Source organism: Westerdykella ornata (genome assembly GCF_010094085.1).
Source record: "Westerdykella ornata strain CBS 379.55 unplaced genomic scaffold EI97scaffold_17, whole genome shotgun sequence".
Classification (NCBI taxonomy): Eukaryota; Fungi; Ascomycota; class Dothideomycetes; order Pleosporales; family Sporormiaceae; genus Westerdykella; species Westerdykella ornata.
The window spans coordinates 281,586-308,335 of record NW_022986867.1 but is presented as its reverse complement, the minus strand read 5'-3'; the positions used below and the strand labels follow the sequence as shown (position 1 = coordinate 308,335).

Sequence of the window (26,750 nt, the reverse complement as noted above, 5' to 3'; positions counted from 1 at the left end):
CCCTTACCTCCTCCGGTCCCCTCTTAGCAGCCTCATCCTTCCCCAGAGGTCGTCACAATCCTTGACTCGTTTATCGGAGACCGTACACGGGTGCAATTCACCTGCCGCTGGAAAGGACACGTTTGGCGCACCTGGGGAAGGAGATATTATAACGACACATCGGGAGCTCGAGGCTGCGGCCCGAAGTTAGGACAATATGGACAAGAAGCATGAGGACGTCGCCATGGTGGCGCAAATTGACAAGACTTCGGTGTTCCAAGAAGGTATCGCAGAGCCTTGGAGCCGTACAGCTTTGGAGAGCTGCCTCCTTGAACAGCATGCTGACAACAGTTTGCAGCGCGAGTATTCAATCAGAGTCCAATCTCACCGCGGAAATGCAGAGTGGTATGCCGTTTTCGAACATTGGGCTGGAAAGCAAGCTGACGAGTCGGAAAGATATTGACCAAACTTGCGTTGTTGCTCTTTACAGGGGAAAGTTGGGCGAGACCGGAAGCCACAACATTATTCTTTGGAAGTACGGTGCCAATTCTCTCCACAGGCGTGCAGATGCTAAAATGCTCCAGTCTCCAAGCTTTTCCAGAACAAAGATGCATCCCTCCGCCAGATGGTCTACCTAGTCATTAAGGAGCTTGCCAGCTCCGCAGACGACGTAATTATGGTGACTTCGTCCATAATGAAGGACACAGCCGTTGGAAGCGACGTTGTCTATCGACCGAATGCCATCCGCGCCCTCTGCCGTGTTATCGACGCCTCCACCGTACAAGCGATTGAACGTCTTGTCAAACCCTGTATCGTTGATAAGAACCCCTCGGTTGCCTCCGCCGCATTGGTTTCTTCATATCACCTTCTTCCGGTTGCGAAAGATGTTGTCAGGAGATGGCAATCAGAGGCCGTCGAGGCTGCTTCAGGCAGCAAGGGAGGTGGTGGATTCTTGGGTGGTTTTGGTGGCAGCTCACACTCGACCCTTCAGGCGAGCACCAACTACATGACCCAGTATCATGCCATTGGACTGCTCTACCAGATGCGCGCTGGTGACAGGATGAGCTTGGTCAAGATGGTCCAGCAGTATTCCGCAGCCGGAGTTGTCAAGAGCCCAGCAGCTACTGTTCTTCTGGTTCGGTTGGCCGCTAAGCTCGCTGAAGAGGATCCCAATCTGCGGAAGCCCATGATGCAACTTTTGGATGGCTGGCTTCGTCATAAGTCTGAGATGGTCAACTTCGAAGCGGCCAAGGCTATTTGCGATATGCGGGATGTCACCAATGCGGAGCTCGTACAAGCAGTCCATACCCTTCAACTCTTCCTTACTTCTCCACGCGCCGTTACCAAGTTTGCTGCTCTTAGGATTCTGTCCACCATGGCATCATCCAAGCCAGATGCGGTTCGGCCATGCAACCAGGACATTGAAGCTCTCATTACGAACTCGAACCGCAGCATCGCCACCTTTGCTATCACGACACTGCTGAAGACAGGAAACGAGTCATCAGTTGACAGACTTATGAAACAAATTACCGGATTTATGGCCGAAATTACAGATGAGTTCAAGGTGACCATTGTGGAAGCTGTTCGAACGCTGGCTTTGAAGTTCAAATCCAAGCAATCTGGGTTCCTTGCTTTCTTGAGCGGCATCCTGCGGGACGAGGGTGGCTACGAGTTCAAGCGAGCCGTGGTTGAAGCAATCATGGACCTCATCAGATTTGTGCCTGAGGCTAAGGAGGATGCGCTGGCCACCCTTTGCGAATTTATCGAGGACTGTGAGTTTACAAAGCTGGCAGTTCGAATTCTGTTCGTTCTTGGAAGAGAGGGCCCATCCACCCCGCACCCTACAAAATACATCAGGTATATCTACAATCGGGTAGTATTGGAGAACGCCATCGTGAGAGCTGCAGCCACTTCCGCTTTGGCCAAGTTCGGTGTTGGGTAAGTGATCAAGTGCACAATCGATCTCAAACGTTGCTAATGTGTCCTAGACAAAAGGATCCTGAAATAAAGAAGTCTGTACACGTCTTGCTTACCCGTTGTCTCGATGATGTGGACGACGAAGTCCGAGATCGCGCGGCACTGAATCTGCGGTTGATGGACCAGGACGACGAGTTAGCTGCCAGTTTCATTCGCAATGGTGAGGAGTGAAGAAAATCCTCGAAATTGACTCCCAGCGCTGATAGAGATGCAGATTCGGTGTTCTCGTTACCTGTGCTCGAGCACCAACTCGCCATGTACGTGAGCTCGGATTCGAGGGACACATTCGAACAACCGTTCGACATCTCGAAGATTCCCACGGTTTCGAGAGAACAGGCCGATGCAGAAGATCTCACCAAGAAGACCGCCACCACGACGCCGACGATTAAAGCACCAAGCGCAGGACCAAAGCCATCGACAACAGGTGCCGACGCAGCGGCTTCCGCAACCGCAGCGGCTCAGAAATATGCAGCGGAACTCCAGAAGATTCCCGAGCTCGCAGCATATGGTGGCGTGCTCAAGTCGAGCGCTGTTGTTGAACTCACTGAGTCCGAAACCGAATACGTGGTTTCGGCAGTCAAGCACATCTTCAAAGACCACGTTGTCATCCAGTACGACATCAAGAACACCCTGCCTGATACAGTGCTGCTAGACGTACAGATGGTGGTTACCCCTGAGGATGATGGCGACGTCCAGCTAGAGGAAGAGTTCATCATCCCAGCGCCTCAGCTCAAAACCAACGAACCCGGCACCGTCTATGTGTCCTTCAAGCGATTGGAGACAGAATCGCAATACATCGCCACTTCCTTTACGAACGTGCTCAAATTCACCAGCAAAGAGATTGATCCAAGCACGAACGAGCCTGAAGAGGGTGACGGATATGAGGATGAGTACCAGGTGGAAGACCTTGACCTCAATGGTGCGGATTATGTGGTGCCGGCTTATGCGGGTAGCTTCGACAACGTGTGGGAGCAGGCGAAGGGGGATTCGGCGGTTGAAACGCTGCAGTTGAGCAATATCAAGAGTATAGCTGGTAAGTTCCTTCGCGACTTGGCAAACTGTCGGAGTGATACTGATCTGTTCCTTTCAGATGCAACGGAACAGCTTACAAAGACGCTGTCGCTGCAACCGCTTGACGGCACGGACATTGCGCTCTCCACATCGACGCACACGCTCAAGCTGTACGGCAAGACCATCACAGGCGGCAAGGTAGCAGCACTGGTGCGCATGGCGTACAGCGCAAAGACGGGCATCACCATGAAGATCGAGACCAGGAGCGAGGAGGAGGGCGTAGCCGCATTGATCGTCGGCAGCGTAGCGTAAGGGGTTTAGCTGAGATTATACGAGGGAGCCTACGTATTACATAGATCGTGGGTTTTGGAGCGTGCGGTCATGACCCCTTTTTTGTCATCCAGGCGAGTTGGCGTGGCGCTTTGAGCTAGCCGAATATCTATATGATGGTGCGTGCCGGTTGAAAAGTAGAGCGACAGTGTATGAGGAATGATTGATATTGAAGTGAATCCATAACCTCCTTGACATGATCGACTTGGATGAGTTGGACTTTCCAGGTGTCCTGTGTAAGATTGATGTGTATCTCTCGCACTAGGCTAAAAGAACAAGGCTCACCTTTCAGAATGGCTTAATGAAATAAGAAAACTAAGTAAAGAGGTGAGTCTATTGAAAAATTTCATAGAATCAAGGTGTTTTCTTCGAAAGTCACTTGCACTACGTCGCACCATCACAGTCACATATTCGTGAAAGCACTCATGTAGTTCAAGAATCATGTTGAATTCCTCGAGACAGTCGTATAATATACAATTTCATCAGCCCATCCCATCAGGTCCATAGTCTCCCGCGGTGAATCCGCTTCACAGGAGTGAGTGATAGTACGGCTCAGACATAAGAAACTGGTCATCATCATGTTGCATACTCATTGGTAAGCAGCAAGCGGGGAATCATATTCGGAAAAATCATGGCAAGCCTTCCGCGGGATGTCAGATCGAGCTCGGGAGTCGTCCAATTTAGTAGGTACGGTTGGTTCCGAGCGTCTTGGAACCGTCGAGATCGCTGTCAACAGTAGGATCCACTTTGTTCAAAAAATCCGACCTAAACCAACACGTTAGCAAAGAGCGAACGCTCGAAACTTGTCGGAAATCTCTTACTTGTGAGGACCGGCGGTGTGCTGGCCAGTGCCGGTGTGCGTTCCAGTACTACCAGTAAGCCCAGCGCCGGTATGACTACCGGTGTGGGTGCCGTAGCCCGTGCCAGTCGTGCTGCCATAGCCACCAACGGTGTGGGAACCGTCGCGATCACTATCAATCCGAGGGTCTAATACATTCCCAATGTTCGTGCTCCCGAGAGTAAGTAAGACGTCAACGCAAAGAGATATAGATTTGCTTACCTATGAGGGCCTGCGTTCGTGGAGTGCCCGGTGGAGCCCGTCAAACCGGTTCCAGTGTGGGTGCCGGTGGAGGTAGTCAGCCCAGTACCAGTGTGAGTGCCATAGCCTGGGCCACCACCTAGAGTTGCACTGTTGTCACGATCCGAATCATATCTCGGATCGAGTTTGTTGGCGATGTTTGAGCTATTTGATGAGTACTTCCATTCGATGTTATAATGTTAGATGAAGCGTGCTCACCTGTGAGGACCCGCGTTGGTAGAGTGGCCCGTAGAGCCCGTCAGCCCAGTTCCAGCATGGGTGCCGGTGGAGCCAGTCAGCCCAGTACCAGTGTGGGTGGTGGAGCCGTATCCGGTGGTTCCCGTAGTCCCAGAATCGAAGCCGGTGTGTGTGGTACCTCCAGCACTCGCAGTGTTGCCATAGCCTCCAGGGCGGTCAGAGTCCTATTTGATGTCAGCACGCCTCGTGTCCAAAGGGGAGGTATGGAGCTTTTCATCACTCCGATTCACTCACGACTCTAGGATCAGCAACGTTGCCCAAATGGGTTCTATGGGGCCCGCTGGGGTCTCCGCCTGCGTGGGTAGTGCCGGAGGTAGTGGTGGTGTCCCTGTCCTTGTGAAGGACCTGCTCAACCTTGTGCTTGATCTTTTCCATTATTGCTGAAGTGTTTGATGTGTGAATTGGAAGTCTGGTGTTGGGTTGTTGGCAAGGTGGAAGTGTACTTTCGATTGTTGTTGCGTGCTGTGTCTGTAGTAAGGTGCACCTTCTGGAGGGTCTTTATATAGCTGAAGGAGACACCCGTCTTTACACACAATTCCCCACGACGTCATTATTGCCTCGGTCAGCTGGGAAGCACGACAGCATCCAAGGAGGAAGGAATATGCGGTAAACCTGCCCTACGCCTGTCAATTGCTCCCTCAACCCCCCTTGAGGCTGGATGTCATCAGCCACGCAACCGTGGCGCCAGCCCTGCAGTTCATTTCGTCATTCGCACATCGCCGTTGAGGAGCGGGGGTTCGTGAGCCCATGACAATTACTGGAAGCGGAATAGATATGCCCAACGCATTCTTTGTGGCTATTCCGAAAACCTCCTGATGCTCCGGTCGAGGATATTGTATGACGCCACAAGCACCGCCCCAGCTAAAGAGGCTAGTGCCCGGCTGCGTCATTTGGACCCTGATTTGAAGCAAGCTTGCGTCTGCGGGCCGAGATTTTCTTGTTTTCAGTGGCCAACAATGGAAGCTTGACCATACTTGTAACTGTTTGTGCTACGGTGATGCAAGGGTGTGGTGAAAGGAGCTTGGGCCATCTATCCAACCGCCAGGACGCGGGGTGATGGGGCTCTGACGTCAGGCGATCCTCACCTCCAATGCGTTTGCGCGGGCTCAGAAGCATGCAGGCAAACAATACGCAAATCTTCCTAGACACACGTTTCTCGAGTTTACTGACTGTACCGCTCAGTATCGGCCGTCTGTCCTCAGTTAATCCAACATGTCCGAAAGAGTCAAAGAAGTTGCAGTGGAGGAGTTTCAGCAGGCAAAGATTCTCACCAGAGATGCAGTGCGGTCAGGCGCATATCTCTATCCCTTTAGGGTGCGTACTATGATACAGTAGCCTCAACGGTCGAGGCTGACAGCAATGGTGGTCAGGGAATCCTATACTTCATCAGTCACCGCAGCCTGTGGAAGCCGCTGCTTAACAAGCTATTCCCTACGCTATCACTCGGTATCGGAGTGACCATCTTCATGTTCGCCTTCACATACGTTCCTCAGGCGGCAATTCTTACGGTATTCAACGGTCCACTGGCCATCCTGACGACCATCTTCCTCGTTCGTACGTAATTTCTCCAGTGACTGCTTTAACGGCAGGATGTTGATTGCTCAATGCAGTTAGCGAAAGCTCCACCATCTTCTCCGTTCTGAGCAAGAACTTCCTCATAGATGACGCCCTCCTGGACACCTTCGATGGCGTAGGAACCTCTCTCCCCTTTGGCTCATCAAATCGACTAACAATAGAGCAGACTTTGTTGTCTCGCAATCTCACGTCCCTCGTGTCGACGGAACGTCAGGTCAAATCCGGTAGCGACCCCGTCGCCAAGCTGGGCAAAATCATGAAGAGGCCTTTTGCACGCTTCACGCCCGAGGCCATCATTCGATACTTCATCTACCTCCCTCTGAACTTTATTCCTGTCGTCGGAACAGCCATGTTCGTCATTCTGCAAGGCCGCAAGTTCGGCCCCACAGCGCACGCACGATATTTCCAGCTGAAGAGGATGGATGGGAGGCAGAAGGAGGAGTTTATCGCGAAGAGGCAGGCTGCGTATACAAGGTAACAAGCACCGTTGAGACGTGGTGTCATTGAAAATCGCTAATGTGAGAAAGCTTCGGTGTCCCTGCGGTCCTTCTTGAATTGATCCCCGTGCTAGGAATCTTCTTCTCGTTCACAAACACCGTCGGCGCCGCGCTGTGGGCATCAGATATGGAACAGACGAGCTCCACGTCGCCTAATCTGCGTGAACAGGCAGAGCTGGCTAAGAAAGCAGAGTGAGGGGTTCATGACCATCACAACTTAGAGCGGTTCAGATTGTTTTCTGCTTTCGCCAGTATCATTTGCTCCGTCCTGGACGTTTGATCGTCTTTGATAGGGTCTTGACGCGCGGACCTGAGAGGTGGCACATAGATGCGATTCCAGCAACGAGAAGGGTGCACGCCATTTATATGAAGCGTGAAGAGGAAAAGGGGTACAAGAAGGTGGTATGGAAGCGAAAGAGGAGGCATGCCGTCGAAAGATCCAGCATATGCACGACATTCAGATAAGCTTTATTATTACGTAATCAATTATTCTCACGTGCCTGGCTTGGTGTCGTCCGCGCTACCTAGTGCTTTTCCCCGCTGGCAGCCATTTAAACTCCCCGCTGTGTCTGGCGTCTGTCGACCACTGAATTCAGGCTTGATCGCGCGACCGATTTCTTGACGAAAAGATGCAGGCTTTACCCGAGGCGCGCCAGCAGACGTTTGAAGAGCTGTATGGCCCTCCTGAGAACTTCCTTGAGATAGAGGTTGGTCGCAACCCTTCCCAGTCCCGAGACCCCCGCATGCAGCACTCCACGCTTACAAAAGGCTGCATAGGTCAAGAATCCCATGACCCATGGCGTCGGCCGGGGCATGTACACCACCTACGAGATTGTTATGCGCACCAACATTCCAGCCTTCAAGCTGAAGTCGTCCTCGGTACGCCGCAGATACAGCGAGTTCGAAGCCTTTCGAGATATCCTAGAGCGCGAGTCGTCGCGCGTGACGATACCACCGCTACCCGGCAAGGTCCTGACGAACCGCTTCTCGGACGATGTGATTGAGCATAGACGAGAGGGGCTACAGCGATTCTTGCAGATTGTTGTGGGACATCCGTTGCTGCAAACTGGAAGCAAGGTGCTGGCGGCGTTTGTACAAGGTCAGTTGCGGTTGTTCCTAGATAAAGCTTTACAGACAGAAGCTGACTGCAGTATAACAGATCCAAACTGGGACCGTCATGCGTGGTAATTCACGCTCCTTCACGAAGCCCATATATTACTTCTTGTATCATTCCTGTACGCTCGGACGGACCCTCAATCGAATGACGACATGATATACACGACTTCACGAGTAGCGACAGTCAAAAGCGGAGGGTCAGGTCAAAGCATCTGTTTTGTTTTTAGCGGCATTCTCCAGTGGAGGGGTGCAGGGGTAGGCTATGAGGGTATTGGGATCTCCATCTGGTTTGTTCTTCTATTCTGGTGTTCCATACTTCTATCTTTTCGTATACGAATTCTCCCAGAACAGGAGACATCGGGTGTAATGACATACATTTATGTAGTCCTTAACGATTTGATCTCAAATCGGCATCAGCATCTTTGTTGCAGTTCTGTTCGGCCAGCACCCTGCGTCTAAGCCGGGAAGCTTCTGATTGTCAAAACTACTTTGCACCGTGACCAAGATCCCTGTCACATGTTCAGGTCCCAACAGAAGCTTCAAATCATTGTGTAGATTGTGTAGTCTCGTCATGGTTCGTGGGAAAGAGCCGTGCGGGGACACCGTGGGGGCCTGTGGGTGGGCCTCTTGCGATGACACTAGCGAAGTGCGGAGTTGGTTCATCCCATTTCGGAGCCAAGGCTGAAAAAGAAAAAGTAGCGATGATCAGGCCCAGGCCCAGATATATTCCTGTCTTGAGCCAGCAAGTGTTTTCCATCCTCTCATCACCTCTTACTCTCAGGAGCCACGTGCAAGAATGGGTGTACCGTCGACACAGGCGTCCAACGCCCTCATCTATCTAACCTATGGAGCCTTCCTGTACGTCCATGCGACCAATTACGTGAAAGTTAGCTCACAGTCGCACAGAGTAACAGGATGCTACATCGCATGGCGCCTGCGACACCAGTCGAAGACAGAATGGCTTTCGGCCAACAAGACACAGAAGGGTCAGGAAACCACGCGTTTTGCTCGGACTTTCACGATGACGAAATGGGACTCCACTGCAACCCACCCTTGCCGTTTCCGACTTATCAGTGAACAGTGAACAATAGTACTAACCGCACGTGTAGGCGTTCCACTGGCCCTGAACTTCATCGCATCGGGTGAGTGCGTTGATGCAACCCGGTTGACTTGAAAGGGCAGCGGCAGCATCGGCGCACGATAGTATGGACGAGAACGCATGACCGCAGTGCGGGTTCCGGGTATGGATCGAGATTTGAGGGTCGTGAGACTCCAATAGGTTCGTATTTGAGATCTCTCGCAGAAGTGCTCTCGCACGTGCCATCCTTACAGTGGGATTTGAACCACTGGAGGTGAGCACGAGTGTGAAAACCCTGCGCGGCTACACTACGGGCGCCGAGTCAAGCTCCATCGGAACACCTGAGGGAAGCTTCACAGAGGGTTTCCATGCGGCTTGACGAAGCTGAGAAGTACCGTGAAAACTCGATCAAGATAATACTTGCGTGAGGAACGTGCTGCCGCTTTCCCTATGCTCCCTTTTTTCCCCCTTCCCCCTTCCCCGCCTCTGTGTGCAAGCTGACTCAGGGTTACTCACTTCCAGCCTTGGGATCTGGTATTCTATTTACCTATCCGCAAATTGCGACTATAGCCGGTGTGCAGGGCTTGATCGTCTACGCACTATCATCATCTCTACCTCTCCTCATCTTCGGCGCCTTGGGGCCAATCATTCGACGCAAATGTCCTGAAGGGTTCGTCCTTACCGAGTGGACGCGGCAGAGATATGGTCCAGTTGCTGGAATTTTCCTGAGCATCTGCACGTATGTAATAGCTGCGATCGTGCCTGCCCGTGAATATTGCTAACGCATGCGCCAGCCTCATCACAATCTTCCTCTACATGGTTGCTGAGCTTTCTGCTCTCCAACAGATTGTCAACGCATTGACGGGGCTGAATGGGCTTCCGGCTGTCATCGTACAATGTGCAATCACAACGATTTACACATGTGAGTACCACGAAGCCGTTCAGTGTCTGGCTCTGGCTGACTCGTGCAGCCGCTGGTGGCTTCAAAGTCTCCTTTGTCACAGACAATATCCAGGGTGCCATGGTCTGCGGTCTCATCGTCCTGGGAGTTATCTCAGTTGGCGTAGAAACCAAAATTGACCGCAGCCTGATTGACCGTTCCGGGTATCTGGAGCCATCCCTCCTCGGTTGGCAACTGATCTACATCCTCCCGGTAGCCATCCTCACTAACGACTTCTTCCTCTCCGGATTTTGGATGCGCACCTTCGCCTCTAGAACCGACAAGGACCTCTGGATTGGCGTCAGTATCGCAAGCGTTGCCGTATGCATAATTCTCACTCTCGTTGGTGTCACAGGGCTCCTGGCCGCCTGGTCTGGCGCTTGGCCTCTGGATGATGCAGAGAACGGATACCTAGCCTTCTTCCTCCTGCTGGGCCAACTTCCGGCCTGGGTCGTCGGCGTCGTTCTAGTCATGGTGGTTTCTCTCTCCACAGCGGCCTTCGACAGTCTCCAAAGCGCCATGGTTTCGACCGGAAGCAACGACCTCTTCCGCAACAAGCTGAACCTCTGGATCATCCGCGCTCTGGTCGTCGTTCTTATCGTCCCCGTCGTGGTGGTAGCGCTGAAGAGCCCGGACATCCTGCAGATTTTCCTGATCAGCGATCTTGTCAGCGCGTCCGTGATTCCTTGTCTCGTCCTTGGACTCTCGGAGAAACTGTACTGGTGGCGTGGATTCGACTTTGTGGTTGGTAGCTTGGGAGGTATCTTCACCGTCTTCCTCTTTGGGTTGGTGTACTATGATGGCGACGCTACGTTGGCGGGGAAATTGATCTTGCTTGAAAATGGATTGTATGCCAATGATTGGAGCGCGTTCGGTAAGACACGCAGGTCCACACACATCGAATAGAGGCGCTGACTATTCACAGGCGCATTCGTAGCTGCCCCGATTGGCGCCCTGCTCTGGGGTTTTGGAGCATGCGGCTTACGTATTGCGACGCTCTACCTCCTCTCCAGAATCAGGGGCCATCCGTTCACTGCCCTGGATAGGCCCGTACCAAGGGAAGCCTATGTGGAGGAGCGGGAGAGGGAAGAGGATCTGGACCAGGTGAGGGTGCTGGAAGAGACGGACTCGGCGAAGAAGTATGGGAGGTTCTTTTAGGGGAGAGTGGGGTATGCTGACGTTGGGGGAAGAAAGGGAAGAGAGGAAGAGATGTGTGTATCCTAAATAAGGAGGCGAGAGGATGATTCAGATTGTACACGAGGATTTGGTATGACCGAGAGGGAAGGATGGGAAGACAGAGGGGGTTATGCAGACTTTCAATGTGGTAATCTTACATGGTACGAGGCGAAGGGCTAGGTTCATTAATGTTCAACCCTGTAGTCCAATGTAGGGCAACGCAAGAGTATTAGCATCCTACCGACCTGTTTGCATCTCTACCGCATTCCATTGGATTTTCGAAGAGAAAATAGCTCGTCCAGATGTCCAGACTCTTCGGCGAGTGGTCAATACCATGCAGCATCTCCACGTGCGTTGAGGCGGGGTACCCTAAAGTGGGAAAAGCTTGGCCGCAACGACAATCGAAGGCACCCGCGACATCGTGGGGTAACTTCGGCTTCTCAGGCTTCCATTTCGCTGCTTCGATATTCAAACATCACTTCCCTCCTCCCGGAAATGGAGCAGGAGTAATCTCACCGACCAATTCACCGCTATCCCGAATCCCAAAACACTACCGCAACGATGCAAATGCCCGACGTCCCCGTCAACGTGCCCGTCGACGACCCCAACGCCGACACGGAATGGAACGACATCCTGCGCAAACACGGCATCATACCCGAGAAACCGCCCTCGCCGACACCCATGATCGAGGAAGCACTGGTCGAGGCGCGAAGACTGGCGCACGAGAATCGGCTCGAGGGTAAAGACCTGGACGAGTTGGCGGAACTCGAGGACGACGAGGATGAGGATTTCCTTGAGACGTACCGGAAGAAAAGGATGCAAGAGTTGGCGACTATAACCAATGCGTCTGTATTCAACCAGGTGTATCATGTCCAGAAACCGGATTATCAGAGGGATGTGACGGATGCGTCGAAGGATGCGTTTGTCTTCGTCCTGCTCACGTCGTCGCAAGGTGTGAATACGGAGTCGCGCATCGCGATCGAGATATGGAGGGAGCTGGCGCGGAAGTTCGGCGACGTCAAGTTCTGCCAGATCAGGGCGGATCTGTGTATTGAGGGTTATCCTGAGAGGAATACGCCGACTGTGTTGGTGTACAAGGATGGGGATATCAAGAAGCAGTTGGTGACATTGAGGGAGGTTGGGGGTGTGAGGTGTAAGGCTGCTGGTAAGTTGTTGAATATGGTTTTGGGTAAGGGATGAGGAGCTGACTGCGACGTAGATATTGAGAAGGTGCTTGTCGAGGTTGGTGCGGTGAAGCAGACGGATCCGAGGCTGAGGAGGAACAGGGAGGAAGGGGAAGAGGAGGCAGGGCATAGTAAGATTCGGCAGGGGAAGACGAGTGCGGATGATGAGGATAGCGATTGGGATTGATGGCTCCTGTGAAGGCGGCGCTATACACCTGCGCGCGATATCATGGAGGCCATCGGGAGATGCAAGAAGCACCTATGGAAGGTTGTCCCTGTGGTCGGCACATAGAGATCCAGTCCCTGCCCAATCTAGGGGTCCTGGCTACACTGGAAAGACAAGATCTGGCCGGACGAATTCTGTTGACGGTTGGTACGCTGACGTCCCAATACCAAGGACCAGTTCGAATACACCATCCTCCGTGGCTTTCGAATTCTTGCGAATCAGCCCAAATCTGGCCCTTCCTGCTCCAACGCCAAGGTACCAAAAGGTTACACTATATCATGTAACGAAGTCATGTGTTGGGTAAAAATGGAAGAGGAGATCATAGGAATGCCGCAGGTAACATCCACGCTGTTCCAGGGCAGGATATTCTAATGAATGGTCCTCCGACTCGAGATCATGAACTTCCTAAAATCCTCACATCTAAATGTTGGCAAATGCCACGAGCGTATGCAACAGGCTGTTACACGCTGAAATATCGCCGATCCTATGTTCTAACGAAGTTCTCTCTTGCCTGTGAGTAATGATTAAATCTACCTGTTAAGAAATATAGTATACGAAAATACAGGTGATACTAGTGCAGCCTGTCTAGGTCCCCGATTGTGCTATTCTTCGGTTTCTGTGGAATAGAAAGTAGAGAGTCTTTAGTTTAGCGAAGACCTTTTGCAGAGAGTATATGCTGCGTGAGAAAAACACTCCACGTAGCAGAAGCCGGCGCGATCTGTCTCCCTTCATCTAAGCGCCGCCTTTCACCCATTCCTTCCGCGCTAGTCCGCAACTAACCAAACTCAGTCTAGGACACAACCTTACCTCAACCTCGCATCGATCTCATCCTTCCAGTGGGATATCCCTTTCAGAGCAAGAATAACCTCTTCGCATTTTGAAGGCTTCCTTCCATAGTGGGAGAATCGATCCTGCCGCCCATACCAGCACGAAATACATACGTTACCAATCCAAGCGGCGCATCGGCGCCTACCCCAACCGCCCGTCACGAAGATCACTTGGACGCCATCGATGTCCCTGTGTTGATCCTGAACTTCCAGAGCCAGTGGATATCACTAAACCTTCCTACACGTCCTACCAATAAGTCTGAAGACTTCCAAAATCTCGGCCGTGAATGGTCCCAAGACGAAATTGACTTATCTTCTTCATACCTGCACGATTGCCAACAACCGCTGGACAAAATGCGATAGATAGACGCCGTGCAGAAAACTCAAAGCATGGCTGCGGCGAATACTTGTGCATTATTGATTAAGCTTTGCGGCGTCGCGCCCGGTTGTCAAATCTATCCTTGCGTAGTGTGCTCCCTGCCAGTGCTGTTTTTGCAGTACTGGGCTGTCGGCTTCATACTTATGCATTGTTACCTCAATTCCATAGGATCTCGTTATTCGCTGCATCGCCTCTATGACCAACCGGCCACGCTTCAGCGTTACCTAAATATCACAGGCCCGAGACAGAGTCTCGGAGATCTCCACAACTCTTGCAGGCTCGAAAATTCCACTTTTGCCATGAAGGGGACATGCAGACCCCTGACTCCCTCCCATTGCTGTGTCAGAACCATGCTGAGACGAACCCCTGGTGTCAGAGTTCCCAGCAGGTCGCATGAGCCTTATTTCAACGGCCGAGATGAAGAATATTTGTGAGGCAGATGTGAGACTCAACGTCGATCGTTCCGGGTATTGCAGCAGTGATCAGAACTCCAATCTCCCGACCTGTTCTGTTCGTCCTGGGTTTCCCCAATCTATCTTGAACATCACAAGAAATGCCAAAAATCATAGTGTCAAAATATCTCAATTCTCTCTCTCTGTACGTTTACAAGTCGTTATGACGATTCAAGAAATCCGCTTCCCCTCTTCCCGGAGGGTATCGCAGGACAAATGTAGTTAGTTACTGTGTACATGGGCGGAGAAAGGGACTCTCTCTTCTTCTTCTATGACCAACAGACAGAACAACCAAAATAAACCCCTCATACTAAAAAACTTCGAAACAACCCACCACCCTCTTCGGAGAAAAATCTCGTTTGCCTTCCCTTTCGTGCCCACACCTTGCCATTACTTTCTCCACATACATGCGATATCGATGCTTGTCGTCCCTTGTGATGCTGTGAACCCCTTGTCTCTTTCGACCTTTCCGCAATCCCAACGGCGCCGATGATGGGCCCAACGACGGTATGGTTGACCAGTATGCGTAGACGGTTGGCGGCTCTAAGCGACGAAGTCACGGGCAGCGAACTTCTTGCGGCCGAACCGTCCGCGTCCCCTGCCCCGGCCAAAGCCTCCGCGACCACCTTGTCCGCCTTGTGTGCCGTTCTGTCCTTGACCGGCTTGCTGACCTCCCTGGCCTCCTTGTCCACCTTGTCCGCCTTGTCCTCCTTGGCCGCCCTGTCCTCCTTGTCCACCCTGTCCACCTTGTCCGCCCTGTCCTCCTTGACCCTGACCTTGACCCTGACCTTGACCTTGACCTTGACCTTGACCTTGACCTTGACCTTGACCTTGGCCGCCCTGACCGCCCCGGCCACCGTTGTTGCCGCCATTGTTACCACCGTTGTTGCCTCCATTGTTGCCGCCATTGTTACTAACAACGAACCTGATGCAATCATCCTGAGCGCCACGCTGAGCAACAGGCATAATCACAGGCTGATGGGTGCTGGAAGACGTCATGGTGCAAGCACGGTAATTACCGGCAGCGAGACCCTCGGCCAGCGTGGCCGACAGTTCGCCATTACCGTTGCCAGCGTCGTTGACACCCTTGAAGAAGGCGAAGGTCTGAGCATCAAGAGGTTGCTGAGGCTTATCGTCGTTTCCGATGTCCTGGACAGTGAAGTGGGTGTGGCCGACGACGCGCCCGCCTTGGAGGGCCTGGGGAGCGGCGTAGTAGGTGTTGTCGGGGTTGGTGAAGGAGCCGGCGACGAGGTTGGCGATGCGGACTTTGAAGTCGATGGATTGGCCTTCGGGGATGACTTCGCCGTTGGCAGGGCTGACGATGACGGCGGAGACCATGCGGTTGGAGGCGGGGATGTCTCCCATGGCTGCATAATGATTAGGATTTTATTCGAAAATAGCCAGGAAGAAGATAGACGTACCGACACCGTTGCAGGAGCCTTGCTGGATCTGTAGACCATTCGTCTTGGTCTTGCCTGTGCAGACGTTGATGAAGTTGGCGGGGTCACTGTGATGGTGAGTATTCGTTTTCGTTTCCAGCCTGGACATACTCACGTTTGAGATGGGGACTGTCCCGGCTCAGCACCATCTCCCAGACCGTCCTTATTGCTGGCATCCTGGACGTTCTCGGCCAGCAGACAGAGCGGGTTGTTGCCGTTATTGCCTCCGTTGTTGTTATTGTTGTTATTGTTTCCACCGTTGTTGTTGTTATTGCCTCCGTTCTGGCCATTCTGACCATTTTGGCCATTCTGACCATTTTGGCCATTCTGACCGTTCTGCCCATTCTGGCCGTTTTGTCCGTTCTGACCGTTCTGACCATTCTGACCATTCTGACCGTTCTGACCGTTCTGGCCGTTCTGACCATTCTGGCCGCCACGATTCTGACCGTTCCCACCGAACCTCCTGAACTGGGCATTGGCCACACCAGCCGCAAGCAGCAACGGCAAAAGAGTTGAGAAACGCATGACGACGTGTGAAGACTGCGTGCACGAAAAAAAGAATGGACTCCGACTGGCGGTGGATTAAGACGAAGAAACAGACACGTTCAACGTAGCCTGGGAGAAGAGAAGTTTGAGAGGAAGGAAGAAGAAAGGAACGTAACCCTCAAAAAAATTGAGAAAAAGATCCCCAACACGAAGAAGAAGTCACAGACGGATGAGTGGGTGGGAAAACGAGGCATTGTTAAACGCCATGCGGCCCCGTCTTTAAAGTCCCTTGGCGACGTCAAGCTGGAGCAGGCGGCTGAGGAAAGGGACTCCGGCATGAAACTTGGGATGAAGGCCGTCTTGTCTCACGACCATGCCATGTAGCCCTGCCGAAGGGGTCATTTGGGGCTCGCGCTCTCAGAGACGCCCATACTGTGTTGATGCTAAAACGGTTACCTTGCCGACACCAGGTTGTTCAGTTGCATTGCAGTCGTCGCTGGAAACGGACAGTGTCTGAAGGGAGACAGGAGGTGAAGGTGAACTCAGACGTACATGGTTTCGTCGCGCCGCGCGCTTGGCCCCAAACGGATGGCGCTAGGCCTACCTCGTGGTCCTAAGCGAGAATCAAGCCTGTTCCTCAAATCTACGACCTGCTTCAAGGACCTGCACCCTCAAACCTGTGTGATGCCTCAAGTCGTCGAGAAAGCATGCAGCCAGCGTTCCTCGCCTCCACGGCAACAGAGTTTTGGCGCTCCCGTTCCTTCTGTGTGGCTGGAGCAACCAATCAGGGCGGGGGTTGCGTTCACTGTTCGGATCCGAAGGCCGACTACGGGTGGACTCCAGACGGCCTTCCTGTCTGGACCAGGCTCAGTAGTCATGGTTTATCCGTAGTTCGCTGGAAGAAGTGACATAATGGCCGATTCTGAGGGGGAGGAACGCCCCGAGGGTTCCAGAGTCACGATCCTCCTATGTTAGCGAGGTTGGTTGCAGCGTCAACCTCGTTTGAACTTTGTAAGGGAGCAGCCGTTCCCGAACACCTCTTTCTGTTCCTCGCAGTTGGTGTAGGTGTTACGCTGCGCCATCAAGCTTGCTGCATCTCCCTTTGTTGGATTCGGGTACCTTCTTGCGCAGTTCTACCGGCACGTTCCTCTCCGACGGGATCGACCAATGCCTGAGGTCTGGAAAGTAACGAGAGCGCAAAAAATCGTCCCACTCCGCCCAAGACCGGACTCGTTCGTCATGCACTGCCATGTTCCAGTCCGGATAGGTCGAGATGCCGGAAGCCCTATGAACATGTTTCGCTGCAGGACTTGGCTGACAACATCTGAAGATGCACACTGCGCAAAGCATAGCATCTGTTTACCTAAGACCTCTCTTGAGGCACTTCCTTTTGATCTCTCGAAGTGTCGGACCGGTGCCTGAATGTTGGAACTCCGATTTGTTCGGCTCCCGGATGCCAGTGACTCTCTTTGGAGCCCACATGTAGGAGCATGAAGAAGCACAAGAAGGGCACGACATCACTCTTCTGAAAGCCTCTCATAATCTTTCAAGAATATTATTTCACTGACACATCCACTTCTAGAAAAACTCCAAGTAGCGCCATATTCCTCGAAATCCTGCCTACAGAACTCAAAGAAACGCTGATTATCCGTAAAGTCGTCTCCCTCAGAACAATCCCTTGAAAGAAAGAAAAAAGGCAAAACCGAGTAGCGCTAACCGCCCTTCTCGCAGTACACATGTCCGTCGTCTATCGCCAACCTAACCTTGTCTATCTGTTCAGTTTTCTTCGACGGTTCGAACTGGACACAATCTGTTCACAGCAAACACCCGCCTCAATCGATAATTCATCATGGCCCGTCTCGAGATGAGGTCCCCGTCCCCCCAATCAAGCGGCGCCTCGCACACAGGACATGTCACGTCCATCAGAACAGGCGGGAGTGTAGGGGACCTGGGATGCAACACGAGGGGATCTATCCGGTCGGCCGCACGAAGACATACGCGGTAATCACAGGCACGATGGAGTATGCGTCTTCTCTCCTCCTTTCCTCGTTTGCTTTGGATTCGGTCAAGGCTGGACGGCATATCGTGGTCGCAAATGCAGCAGGTGCGCACAGAGGGGAAGCCGCTCGTCATTTCCGTCCATAGCACTTTCGAGGTTTTGAACTCTTGACGGATTACCTCCTGGGCTGCTTCGGGCGTGGAGGCAAGAGGAGTTTTGGATTTCGGTGCCATGTTCAATGGATCAAAGCTTATAGTATGCGGTTTTGTTTCTGTTATGAAGTCTCGCTGGTCTCTAGGATCGGCTTTGAGATTCACTAAAGAGGAAGTGTAGAATTATCAACCCCAGAACGGAGGGTTGCAGAGCGTTTTATACCATGTAAACAGCTCTTTGAGTCGAGAGTTGTGGCTTCGAAAGCATTATAGATGCACAGCCAAACACCTTGTCGACGAGATCTGAGCACATGATATTACTGTGTACAATGACGTTGTCGTCCTTGTTAAGTCAAAGACCATTACAATAACCCTTTGATGCTTTCTGCGCCGATGAAACAAGACCGATTTACTTGTCATGGTGGAATCCATTGACTCGTACACAGTACTTTTAGAATCGTAGCCTCGCTTGTCAACAAAACAACCTTTGAGACAGGCAGCGTCGAAGGTTCTAGTTGTCGACAGCATTCTTCTGGAAGGGCGCCATGTGGACGCCAAGCGCCATTAGTCGAACTCTATTCGCACCTGCAAACTGCCACAGCACACAGTACACAGTACTACACAGTACACAGTATGGTGGTTTCAGTGCATTGTTCTTTCGCAGAGGGTCTCGTTTGCAGCACGGAATGAATGGATTCGAGGAGTCGAACTGGGTATTCGACTGCAAATGAGCAAGATAGGGAGCTGACCAGCCCAGTGGAGAGTCAGCATGCACACCGATAACCAGATGCCTACTGATGAAGGTATTCAACCGAGCAGGTCGAAGAAGGACCAATAGGGACAAATTAGGATCAGAATCGCAATGCTTTTTCGGGCACGGAACAGCTGCATCCACGGGTTGTCGTGGTGTTGTTGGTCGACACTTGATAATCAAGCCGTTGTCTCCCGGTGCCCCGGTGGTGGCTACAGGGCCCCTGCGATATCCTGTCCCAATATCGCAGCACGGACCGAATTCTCCACGAATACCGGGCAGCGGGGGCAGTTGCGGAAGCAGGCGACTGTCCTGAAAATGCGGGTCTTCGATTCCGGACTACTCGGTAGCAATTGGCCGACATGGAAGTCTGCGAAAACGCAGGTATTGGATACCTCCACTTGCATCAGCGGGAGCCGCTGTGGGAGGTCAACAAGTCCATGTTCATCAGGGACTTCTGAGAAAAGTTGAAGTCTGGGGCAGAGACGGGTCCTGAGCCCTGACACCTGGTGGCGTGCAAGCCCGCGCATCAAAGGCCCCAAAGACGCATGCAGCGGCTGAAACCGACGTGGGCGTGGTTGGGCATCCCCGATTGGACGGATGTCAGCATTTTGGCAGCTCTTTGGCAGCGGATTTTCTGGTTGGGTGGATCATGTTCATGATGCAGTTCATCATGCTCGCCCTGCGTTCTGCATCTGCACCATGCAGAGAGGGAGCAGTAGCGGGAGTTGAGCCTAACCGAGTGCCTGACCACAGCTGACCACATGGCTACCGAGTATACAGTACACAGTAGTAGAGTTCGGTCCTCAAGGCCATGTCCTTGAAGGCCACGACAGAGCGAAGATTCAGGATGAAGCCACTGTGGCTAACTAGGCTCGGAGAAAGACTGGTTAGCGGTAGCCACTCCCGGGTCAGCAGGAGGCAACAAAGAGGAGGGCTAGGGCGCGCGGGGAAATAGAGGAGGCGCCGTGAACGGTGAGTGAGGATGGGAAATAATGGACGAAAAAGAGACCAGACGATGAGAGGGGCGGGGTTGCAGTCTCAGGCACAGAACATGGACAGTGATGGCAGAGGGTTGTGGTGCATCATTCTCCAAGGTTGGTGGGGGGGAAAAGGAGCGTGCAGAGAGCATGCACAAACCCCTGTTGGCGGGAATCGCGTAACGGAGCTTGGACCCTCGCCCTAAGCCGAAACGGGCGCGCGTAGCTTCCCCGGCTCCAAGGCCGCTCTCGAGGGCTGCAGGAGCATAATAACGCTAGTCCCAAGGGGGAGAGGCGCGCGCCGGGCCAGCTCCACAACGAAAAGCATCGCGCCCATCACCCTTTTGTCGTCTTTCGCCCCGACTTTGTTTGCTCTGCTCTTCTCTCTAGCAACCCCTCTCCCTCTCTCTTTCTCCACTACACCGTACTGCCGTCTCCTTCCACCATTGCCGCCTCTCTTTCTTGCTGCCGTTTTTGCTTCCTCCTGCGCCGTCGAGACGTGTGCTTTCCTTCATTTTGAACCCTTACCTGCTGCTGCTCCCGCTGCCGCTGCCGCTGCAAGTCCCCGTGCGGGCCCGTTTGTTGACCTTCTTCTGGGGTCGCGTCCAGCTGGTTTCAAGCTTGCCAATCTTGCGCCTCTGCCGTCTTGTTACGACATCGACCTCACTCTCAACGACAGAAAAAAGACGAGCTTGCACACCTGGGTGTGCATTTCAATTGGCCTCGTCTTTCTTCGAGTTGGGGAAGCCAATCCCTCCAATTCTCCCTTCACTGTGGCTTCTCGGCGTCCCCCACCAGCATTGCAACACCCCACGCTCATTCGTCTGTGCCCCTGCACACGGTCCAACTACGTCCTCAATCGCATCCCGCGTCCTTCAATAATCCATAATCCCCTTGGAGAAGCGACGTCTCCCTTCGCTACGCATCATGTCATCGTTCCATTCACGCAACGCCTCCGAGGAGACGAATGCGACGACTGGCTCCTCCAACTACAACTTGATCATGGAGCACGTATTGCAGTATCCCGGCAGCTACGAGATCCCTCTGCGAACCATGTACACGCTCAATTGTGTTCCGCGAGCTCAACCCCTTCCGAAAGACCTGTCTCGTGCCCCATCCCCTACCACCACGTCTCCCATCTCTCGACCGTCGGCATGGAATGAGGCAGAATCCTCAGCCATGCGCTTCACATCCCAACTGATGAACCACCTCGGCGCGCTCCCAACCCAGACCAGCTCCCTCCCGCCTGCCTTCATCGTCTCCTTCGTCTCTCGCTGCTTCCATCCCTGCCTGGCGCTCGTGGATTTTCCTCAGGCACTCACTGCGCTGGACTACCTTCGGGATCTGGAGAAGAGGAGGTGCAAGGAGTATGTCTCGGCCTTCGAGCGGTTGGGTATCCGGATCGAGAACTTTGACGCCGACGTCAAAGCGGTTGCCGAACAGTACCCGGGCATAGCCTTGTGGGCCAAGAACATGCATGGCAAGAACAAGAAGGCCGAATCCTACTACGCAATCATGTACCTTGGTCTGCGACGATGGGTCGGTGACCAGTGAACTCGTCAGACCGCACTCTTGCTGACAATCTCTCCAGATTTTGATCAACGAGCTCTCTCTTCAGCCCTTCAACAAGTTGAACTGTATGGGCATGCTCAACACGCTTCTGCCACCCCAGTCGCCTAGTGGGAACTCCAGACTGCCTACTCCTTTGCTTACGCATCAGGTGCTCAAGGAAGAACGCGACAGCTTCTTTGAATACATTCGCAAAGTACAGAAGCACGGTCCATCCGTCCTCCGGCCTGTCATCGAAATGAACAAGGGTCCCGGAGATCAGACCGGCTGGGACTGCCTCCAGAAGACCCTCGACAAGTACTTGCGCGTGGCTAAGAAGATGATTGATGACTGCGTTACGGCAGGGGTGGATGACTTCACCGCTGTCGAGGAGGCCAGGAAGGGCAAGAAGACGGATTCAGGAGTCAGTTTCGGCGCGGACCAGAGACCAGGCACTGCTACTACCGCTGTCGATAAGCCTTTGCCGATGATGCCTACGGAAGCTCGACCAACGAAAGGCATGAGCAAGATGGAGCGGCTGGCCAGGGAGTTTAGGCGCATGCGCGTCAAGACCCGACCGGACGTTGAGGAAATCATTGATATGGACCGGCACAATGCGGCACACTACCTCCCGCAGCCCAGGGGTGACGAGGGCAAGGGAAACAAGTCACTCAAGAAAGCTCGCTCCTTTGCGAATATTGGCCATCTGAGAAGCTCAAACCCCAGTTCGGCCTCTCTCGCCAGCAGGAAGAACAGCGACGTGGTTCCCTTCGACCCAGAGCAGATGAAGCGCCACCGCCAGAAGTACGAAGCTGCAGCGTTGGCCAGGGGATGAAGATCCAGGATATGAACACATTGAACTGAAAAGGCAAAAGATGATCACCACGACGATTTGCATGACAAACTTTTCTTTCTCTTTCTTTCACGACAGCCATGAAGCAGAACTCTTCTGCAACAGTACTTTGATGAGCAGGGGTCGGATATTCCCTGGTAAGCAAACTTTCTTTTTCTTCTACACGCATTGCAGCTTGCCACTGCATATGCCAACACACCTTTGCTTTCTTTTTCGACGAATGTTTTTTTATGAGGGCGTGAGCCCGGTCTGTGTGTTTGGATCCACCCAGGGGCGTTTTATTCGAGGAGTGACTGGAGGAGTTCGGCATCTTTGTTTTCGACCGTGGCGTTACAACAGGGGCATCATCTCTCTCGCGAGGGACTCGAGAAAAACAGAAAAGTACTGTGCTTTGTTTCGCGGCGGATACCATGTTACATTAGTGGTTCTTCTTTTTTCTTTTCCTGGGAGGATTTGCTTTGCATTCTGCGGTTGGGTGGCGTAGGAGGGCATTTGAGTTTCGGCGCGATTTCACTTCCACCTTCGAGGAGGACGGAATGATGGGATCTTGAGGGCTACTTTGCAGCCTTCAATGGTCCGCAGGCCGAGTCCAGATACGTTGGGAAAATAGTACTTGTGTTTCCACAGTTGGTGTGCTTGTTGTGTGTGTCTCTTGCGAACTTTCACTGGAGCTCGCATCTCGCCAAGCCATTACCGCGCCAACACGGGACTTCGTGACGCATGCGCGCCTGGGCGTGTTCGCCCCACCCGCGGACCTTTTCGCCGCCTTCATCCACCACCAACAAAGCACCCGTGCGATAATTGAACCCGACGCCAACAATAAGATTCTTGCTGAATCCCGCGCCTCCATCACGCCCGACGCCCGATCATCACCTTCACGACTTAGCTATCCTATCACACCCCTGACCGTCGAGGCACGTTCCCGAGGCTCCGGAATCACATCATTGCAGCCACGCATCAGCTACCACTTGACCCCGGCGTGCATCAATCACCGCCTCACCGCCTCGCCACACGCGTCTTGTGTGAGCACGATTTCTAGCACGATTTTTCTTGTGCAGAGTGCATGCAAGGTACATTACCGATATGCCAAGCCTCACCGATCAAGATCGACACGACGATGTTGGTTTTGAGGCGGCTGAGGGGACTATCGATGTTCCACCGCCTTCGGGCCAACATGCTACGATTGTCCCGGGAAGAGGGAGGAGAGAGGGTGTTGATCGAGGGTTGATGAACGGAGGGGAAGGAGGAACGACGTCGGGTTCTCTTGTTGACGTGGCCGCGAGAAGAGGAAGAGAAGGAGAAAGAGATGGTAGTACCCCTGTGGTGGTGGCTGGAGAGGATGCAGGTGGGCAAGGTGTAGGGCATGCAGGTGCATCGCTGGGTGAGCACATGACTGCCGGCGTCGGTTCGAGAATGACGTCGACGACGGAGGAGGAGGAGGAAGAAGAGGAAGAGTCGAGAGTGGGGATGGGGATGGGGATGGGGATGAGGATGGGGATGGGAATGGGAATGGGAACGACGCCCCCACCGCAATCGTCAAGTTCGCACCACGCACTACTGCCCAATACTAGTGCTACTGACCTCCCTCCTCCTCCTCCAACAGCAACCAACCCCTCCACCCTCCTCCCCACCCCCCGCCCCATCTTCGACCCCTGGAACACCTCCTCCACAGGCCACCAGCGCGCAGAGAACCGTCTCGCGGGCACAACCGCCTGGCGGGATTCGCGCAGCGCCAAACTGCGGGAGCAGTACCGGGGGGTTTTGGCGGGAGGGGAGAGGCGGGTTGCGGATACGGTCGGGGAGGGGAGCGAGGGGTTCGGGTTGGATGGGAGGAAAGGCAATGGAGGGTGGGTGAAGGGGGCTAGTGGGTTGAGGGGGAGGGGCCAGAGGAGTTTGGTCGAGGTTTGGGGGGTTAGGAAGAATGGCAATGCTAATGGTGGTGCGAGGAGGGAGGTGTGGGGTAAGGAGAAGAAGATGGAGACTGGGGGGGAGAGGAGGGAGCAGTGCACGTCTGGAGGATATCTGACGGATGCAGGGGTTGAAGATGGGTATCGAGACACGATGCAAAAGACACGCAGGGAAGCGGAAACCCTATCCGAACTCCCACCACACGCCTCTCCTCCTCAGCCCTCACTTCCACCTCGACCTTTTCCTCCACCAACAGATTCCACAGACTCCACAGCACCACCACCACCCTCCAACCAAGCCAACCCCCCAATCTTCCACAACCTGACCTTCTACCTCAACGGCTCCACGGCCCCTTACATCTCGGACCACAAACTGCGCCACCTCATCGCATCGCACGCCGGCTCCCTCTCGCTGTCCCTCGCCCGCCGATCCGTCACGCACGTCATCCTCTCCCCGTCCGCCGCATCGGCATCGGCATCGTCATCGTCATCGTCATCGTCATCAGGCTGTGGTGGTGCTCTCGCAGCTAGTAAGATCCAAAGGGAAATTGCGAGGCGAGGCGGTGGTGGCAAGGGAGTCAAGTTCGTCAGTGTCGAGTGGGTGCTGGAGTGTGTGAGGCGCGGGAGGAGGGTAGCTGAGGGGAGGTATCAGGTCCTTGGCCTAGGGGGCGGGGGGCAAGGGAGTGTTGTCCAGGATTTCTTTGGGCGGAAGGTAAAATAGACGGCTGGCTGATCGGGAGATCACAGCAAGGACTTGGCTCATTCTTGTTTGCGTTGGAAAACGCTCGTATTGTTATTCCCTTTGAGATACCCGAAGAAAGAGACTGAACTGGTCTTGGAAGATGAGTTACGCATATTGCGTTTGCATGCGCTCTCGCCAAGTGCATCGCCGCCCATTTATGTGATATCAGGTTGACCTTACCATCAAACGCCCATGTAGTCCCATACCCCTAGTTGTACACAGGCTAGACATCATCATAACTCCATAAGTGCAATCAGCACCAAAGTTTCAGCTCCGCACCTATCGTGCGCGTTCCCAGGCGAACCACTTGCGCCAAACCAGTACACCATTCTTCCCTATGCGCCCCTCGGCTTCGTCTTGTTCGCCTTCTTCTCCTTGGCCGCGGCCTTCTGCTTCTTCTTCTTCTCCTCAATCTTGGCCTCGGCCTTCCTCTTCAAGCTCGCCTTCTCCTCGGCCGTCTTCTCAATCGGCTTGAAGAACCCTTCCAGCCGGCTCTGCTGCGCCGTCTTGAGATTCTTGTTCAACTTGGCCGCCCCGCTCCTCACCCTATCCTCGTTGAAGTGCTTCTCGTCGACGAGGAACTTGACCAGGCCTTCCACGTCTGGGGCCTCCCACTTGAAGTCGCAATCCGGGTGGTCTGCGGGGCGGACATCGGGTTCGAGGAAGAGGGCACGGGCGTCTTGGAAGGGCCAGTCTTCGGGGATAGTGTATTTGGAATTGGATTTCATGTGTTCGTATACGCCTTCCAGGTTCTTGTGTTCGCGGATGAGCTTGAGGGCTGTGGAGGGGCCGATTCCTTTTATAGGATCGAGGTAGTCGCAGCCGAGTAGGATGCACAGGTCGATGAATTGAGGCAGTTCCATGTCTAGTCCTTCGAGCACCTTGTCGAGGTGAATCTCTTGAATGGGCTCCTTGCGCTGCTCGCTGAAGGTCAAGTGGCGGAGGAGAACGGGCGCGTTGAACGTCAACGTATCCATGTCTTCCGAGGCGGCGGCGTACACCTTCCCAGCGCGAGCGAGGACCGCGCATTGCGCTTCTGCTTCCGTGGGGGCGACAATGTACGGTATACCCATGAGTTTGAGCAGGCGTTGGCACTCCGCATTATGTTCCCTCGTCACGCGGACCGTCCTTCTTGAGAATTTCTCCACGTCCTCGGCAGTTCCCGTTTCCCTCGCTTCTTCGTGTGCGGCCTGGGCTTCGGACTTGCGCTGGAAGCGCTTTGCGAGTTCGCCGGATTTGAGCTTGGGTGGGGCGCCGTCGAAGACGTAGAGGGGTTTGATGCCGTTGTCCACGATGCGGAGGGTGCGATAGAACATACCCATTAAGTGGGAAGTGGTCTCGCCCGTGTCGGACATGAGTTGTTGGCCGTCGGAGCGGACGGCGATGAGGAAGCTGTAGATGGACATTGATCTGGTGGAGGAGTAAGTAGGGGTAGGTATGACTGCTGGTCTGCAAGTACATACGCATCCTGGGAGGGTTAGTGAGTTGTAGTGAGCGCCAGAGAGGTGGGGGTCTTACTATGGCGACTTTACGACCGAATTGGTTCTTGATCTCGCCTGTCTTGATAGCATCTGGTGCATGCTCTTGGATGAGCTGTGCAAGATGCTTGATACCCATTGTCGCGGCTCAGTCTTTCTAGTCAACTGTAAGAAACTTCAAACCTCGACAAATGGCAGTACGTCGGCAATGAAGGTCGAGCGAAGAGTATCCGCGTTCTGTTGAGACAAGTTGTGGGGTGAGAGTGAGTGGTGGTTTGAGCTCCGGATTCGCGAATACGTCACGTCCCGTCGCGTCTCCCGGCAGGCGCGAA

General features: G+C 53.6%; 11 protein-coding genes across 11 annotated transcripts; 7 read left to right on the top strand and 4 right to left on the bottom strand.

Moving 5' to 3' along the window:
- The first annotated feature begins 55 nt into the window (after positions 1-55).
- Positions 56-3,489, top strand: EI97DRAFT_421588 (coatomer subunit gamma). Its single transcript, XM_033797060.1, has 7 exons — positions 56-263; positions 338-384; positions 436-514; positions 564-1,917; positions 1,968-2,116; positions 2,171-2,989; positions 3,047-3,489. Exons 1-7 carry the CDS (start codon positions 197-199, stop codon positions 3,277-3,279), a joined length of 2,748 nt encoding a protein of 915 aa, XP_033652437.1. The 5' UTR covers positions 56-196; the 3' UTR covers positions 3,280-3,489.
- A 369-nt stretch (positions 3,490-3,858) lies between these two features.
- EI97DRAFT_93248 (uncharacterized protein) lies at positions 3,859-5,139 on the bottom strand. Its single transcript, XM_033803214.1, has 5 exons — positions 4,871-5,139; positions 4,595-4,797; positions 4,358-4,540; positions 4,119-4,307; positions 3,859-4,062 (listed from the first exon to the last, which is right to left on the bottom strand). The coding sequence occupies exons 1-5, from the start codon at positions 5,006-5,008 to the stop codon at positions 3,978-3,980; spliced, it is 798 nt and encodes a 265-aa protein (XP_033652436.1). The 5' UTR covers positions 5,009-5,139; the 3' UTR covers positions 3,859-3,977.
- A 471-nt stretch (positions 5,140-5,610) lies between these two features.
- On the top strand, positions 5,611-7,127 carry EI97DRAFT_468477 (uncharacterized protein). Its single transcript, XM_033801658.1, has 5 exons — positions 5,611-5,947; positions 6,004-6,187; positions 6,244-6,323; positions 6,375-6,682; positions 6,736-7,127. Exons 1-5 carry the CDS (start codon positions 5,846-5,848, stop codon positions 6,899-6,901), a joined length of 840 nt encoding a protein of 279 aa, XP_033652435.1. The 5' UTR covers positions 5,611-5,845; the 3' UTR covers positions 6,902-7,127.
- A 156-nt stretch (positions 7,128-7,283) lies between these two features.
- On the top strand, positions 7,284-8,238 carry EI97DRAFT_434802 (Phox-like protein). The gene is made up of 3 exons (XM_033798718.1): positions 7,284-7,412; positions 7,483-7,804; positions 7,865-8,238. Exons 1-3 carry the CDS (start codon positions 7,335-7,337, stop codon positions 7,891-7,893), a joined length of 429 nt encoding a protein of 142 aa, XP_033652434.1. The 5' UTR covers positions 7,284-7,334; the 3' UTR covers positions 7,894-8,238.
- Positions 8,239-8,617: 379 nt separating this feature from the next.
- Positions 8,618-10,997, top strand: EI97DRAFT_451399 (uncharacterized protein; the record flags this gene model as incomplete). The annotated part of the gene is made up of 7 exons (XM_033800344.1): positions 8,618-8,679; positions 8,728-8,807; positions 8,931-8,963; positions 9,422-9,638; positions 9,694-9,821; positions 9,871-10,713; positions 10,765-10,997. 7 exons carry the CDS (start codon positions 8,618-8,620, stop codon positions 10,995-10,997), a joined length of 1,596 nt encoding a protein of 531 aa, XP_033652433.1.
- A 117-nt stretch (positions 10,998-11,114) lies between these two features.
- EI97DRAFT_92458 (thioredoxin-like protein) lies at positions 11,115-12,589 on the top strand. The gene is made up of 2 exons (XM_033803212.1): positions 11,115-12,180; positions 12,235-12,589. Exons 1-2 carry the CDS (start codon positions 11,577-11,579, stop codon positions 12,384-12,386), a joined length of 756 nt encoding a protein of 251 aa, XP_033652432.1. The 5' UTR covers positions 11,115-11,576; the 3' UTR covers positions 12,387-12,589.
- A 1,612-nt stretch (positions 12,590-14,201) lies between these two features.
- EI97DRAFT_434798 (uncharacterized protein) lies at positions 14,202-16,534 on the bottom strand. The gene is made up of 3 exons (XM_033798717.1): positions 15,638-16,534; positions 15,505-15,590; positions 14,202-15,450 (listed from the first exon to the last, which is right to left on the bottom strand). The coding sequence occupies exons 1-3, from the start codon at positions 16,045-16,047 to the stop codon at positions 14,627-14,629; spliced, it is 1,320 nt and encodes a 439-aa protein (XP_033652431.1). The 5' UTR covers positions 16,048-16,534; the 3' UTR covers positions 14,202-14,626.
- Positions 16,535-17,784: 1,250 nt separating this feature from the next.
- EI97DRAFT_443758 (uncharacterized protein) lies at positions 17,785-18,240 on the bottom strand (the record flags this gene model as incomplete). The annotated part of the gene is made up of 1 exon (XM_033799854.1): positions 17,785-18,240. One exon carries the CDS (start codon positions 18,238-18,240, stop codon positions 17,785-17,787), a length of 456 nt encoding a protein of 151 aa, XP_033652430.1.
- A 2,374-nt stretch (positions 18,241-20,614) lies between these two features.
- Positions 20,615-22,447, top strand: EI97DRAFT_92282 (uncharacterized protein). Its single transcript, XM_033803211.1, has 2 exons — positions 20,615-21,429; positions 21,482-22,447. Exons 1-2 carry the CDS (start codon positions 20,818-20,820, stop codon positions 22,271-22,273), a joined length of 1,404 nt encoding a protein of 467 aa, XP_033652429.1. The 5' UTR covers positions 20,615-20,817; the 3' UTR covers positions 22,274-22,447.
- Positions 22,448-24,179: 1,732 nt separating this feature from the next.
- Positions 24,180-25,097, top strand: EI97DRAFT_434795 (uncharacterized protein; the record flags this gene model as incomplete). Its single annotated transcript, XM_033798716.1, has 1 exon — positions 24,180-25,097. A coding segment is annotated over exon 1 (562 nt), but the record flags the coding sequence as incomplete, so codon positions are not given.
- A 178-nt stretch (positions 25,098-25,275) lies between these two features.
- On the bottom strand, positions 25,276-26,557 carry EI97DRAFT_380650 (flap endonuclease 1; the record flags this gene model as incomplete). The annotated part of the gene is made up of 3 exons (XM_033795771.1): positions 25,276-26,350; positions 26,404-26,408; positions 26,459-26,557. The coding sequence occupies 3 exons, from the start codon at positions 26,555-26,557 to the stop codon at positions 25,276-25,278; spliced, it is 1,179 nt and encodes a 392-aa protein (XP_033652427.1).
- Between the last annotated feature and the right edge of the window lie 193 nt (positions 26,558-26,750).

Bases quoted from the DNA above. Each gene is read 5' to 3' on its own strand.
- EI97DRAFT_434798 (XM_033798717.1), bottom strand. From the start codon at position 16,047: ATGCGTTTCTCAACTCTTTTGCCGTTGCTGCTTGCGGCTGGTGTGGCC. The intron at 15,591-15,637 runs GTGAGTATGTCC...TCACCATCACAG, and splicing joins GGACAGTCCCCATCTCAAAC to TGACCCCGCCAACTTCATCA. The intron at 15,451-15,504 runs GTACGTCTATCT...ATCATTATGCAG, and splicing joins AGGCTCCTGCAACGGTGTCG to CCATGGGAGACATCCCCGCC.
- EI97DRAFT_434802 (XM_033798718.1), top strand. From the start codon at position 7,335: ATGCAGGCTTTACCCGAGGCGCGCCAGCAGACGTTTGAAGAGCTGTAT. The intron at 7,413-7,482 runs GTTGGTCGCAAC...AAGGCTGCATAG, and splicing joins AGAACTTCCTTGAGATAGAG to GTCAAGAATCCCATGACCCA. The intron at 7,805-7,864 runs GTCAGTTGCGGT...GCAGTATAACAG, and splicing joins GCTGGCGGCGTTTGTACAAG to ATCCAAACTGGGACCGTCAT.
- EI97DRAFT_93248 (XM_033803214.1), bottom strand. From the start codon at position 5,008: ATGGAAAAGATCAAGCACAAGGTTGAGCAGGTCCTTCACAAGGACAGG. The intron at 4,798-4,870 runs GTCGTGAGTGAA...GACATCAAATAG, and splicing joins GCAACGTTGCTGATCCTAGA to GACTCTGACCGCCCTGGAGG. The intron at 4,063-4,118 runs GTAAGAGATTTC...GTGTTGGTTTAG, and splicing joins CACACCGCCGGTCCTCACAA to GTCGGATTTTTTGAACAAAG.
- EI97DRAFT_468477 (XM_033801658.1), top strand. From the start codon at position 5,846: ATGTCCGAAAGAGTCAAAGAAGTTGCAGTGGAGGAGTTTCAGCAGGCA. The intron at 6,324-6,374 runs GTAGGAACCTCT...ACAATAGAGCAG, and splicing joins TCCTGGACACCTTCGATGGC to ACTTTGTTGTCTCGCAATCT. The intron at 6,683-6,735 runs GTAACAAGCACC...AATGTGAGAAAG, and splicing joins AGGCAGGCTGCGTATACAAG to CTTCGGTGTCCCTGCGGTCC.
- EI97DRAFT_92458 (XM_033803212.1), top strand. From the start codon at position 11,577: ATGCAAATGCCCGACGTCCCCGTCAACGTGCCCGTCGACGACCCCAAC. The intron at 12,181-12,234 runs GTAAGTTGTTGA...ACTGCGACGTAG, and splicing joins TGTGAGGTGTAAGGCTGCTG to ATATTGAGAAGGTGCTTGTC.
- EI97DRAFT_92282 (XM_033803211.1), top strand. From the start codon at position 20,818: ATGTCATCGTTCCATTCACGCAACGCCTCCGAGGAGACGAATGCGACG. The intron at 21,430-21,481 runs GTCGGTGACCAG...CAATCTCTCCAG, and splicing joins ACCTTGGTCTGCGACGATGG to ATTTTGATCAACGAGCTCTC.
- EI97DRAFT_421588 (XM_033797060.1), top strand. From the start codon at position 197: ATGGACAAGAAGCATGAGGACGTCGCCATGGTGGCGCAAATTGACAAG. The intron at 385-435 runs GTATGCCGTTTT...CGAGTCGGAAAG, and splicing joins CACCGCGGAAATGCAGAGTG to ATATTGACCAAACTTGCGTT. The intron at 2,117-2,170 runs GTGAGGAGTGAA...ATAGAGATGCAG, and splicing joins TGCCAGTTTCATTCGCAATG to ATTCGGTGTTCTCGTTACCT.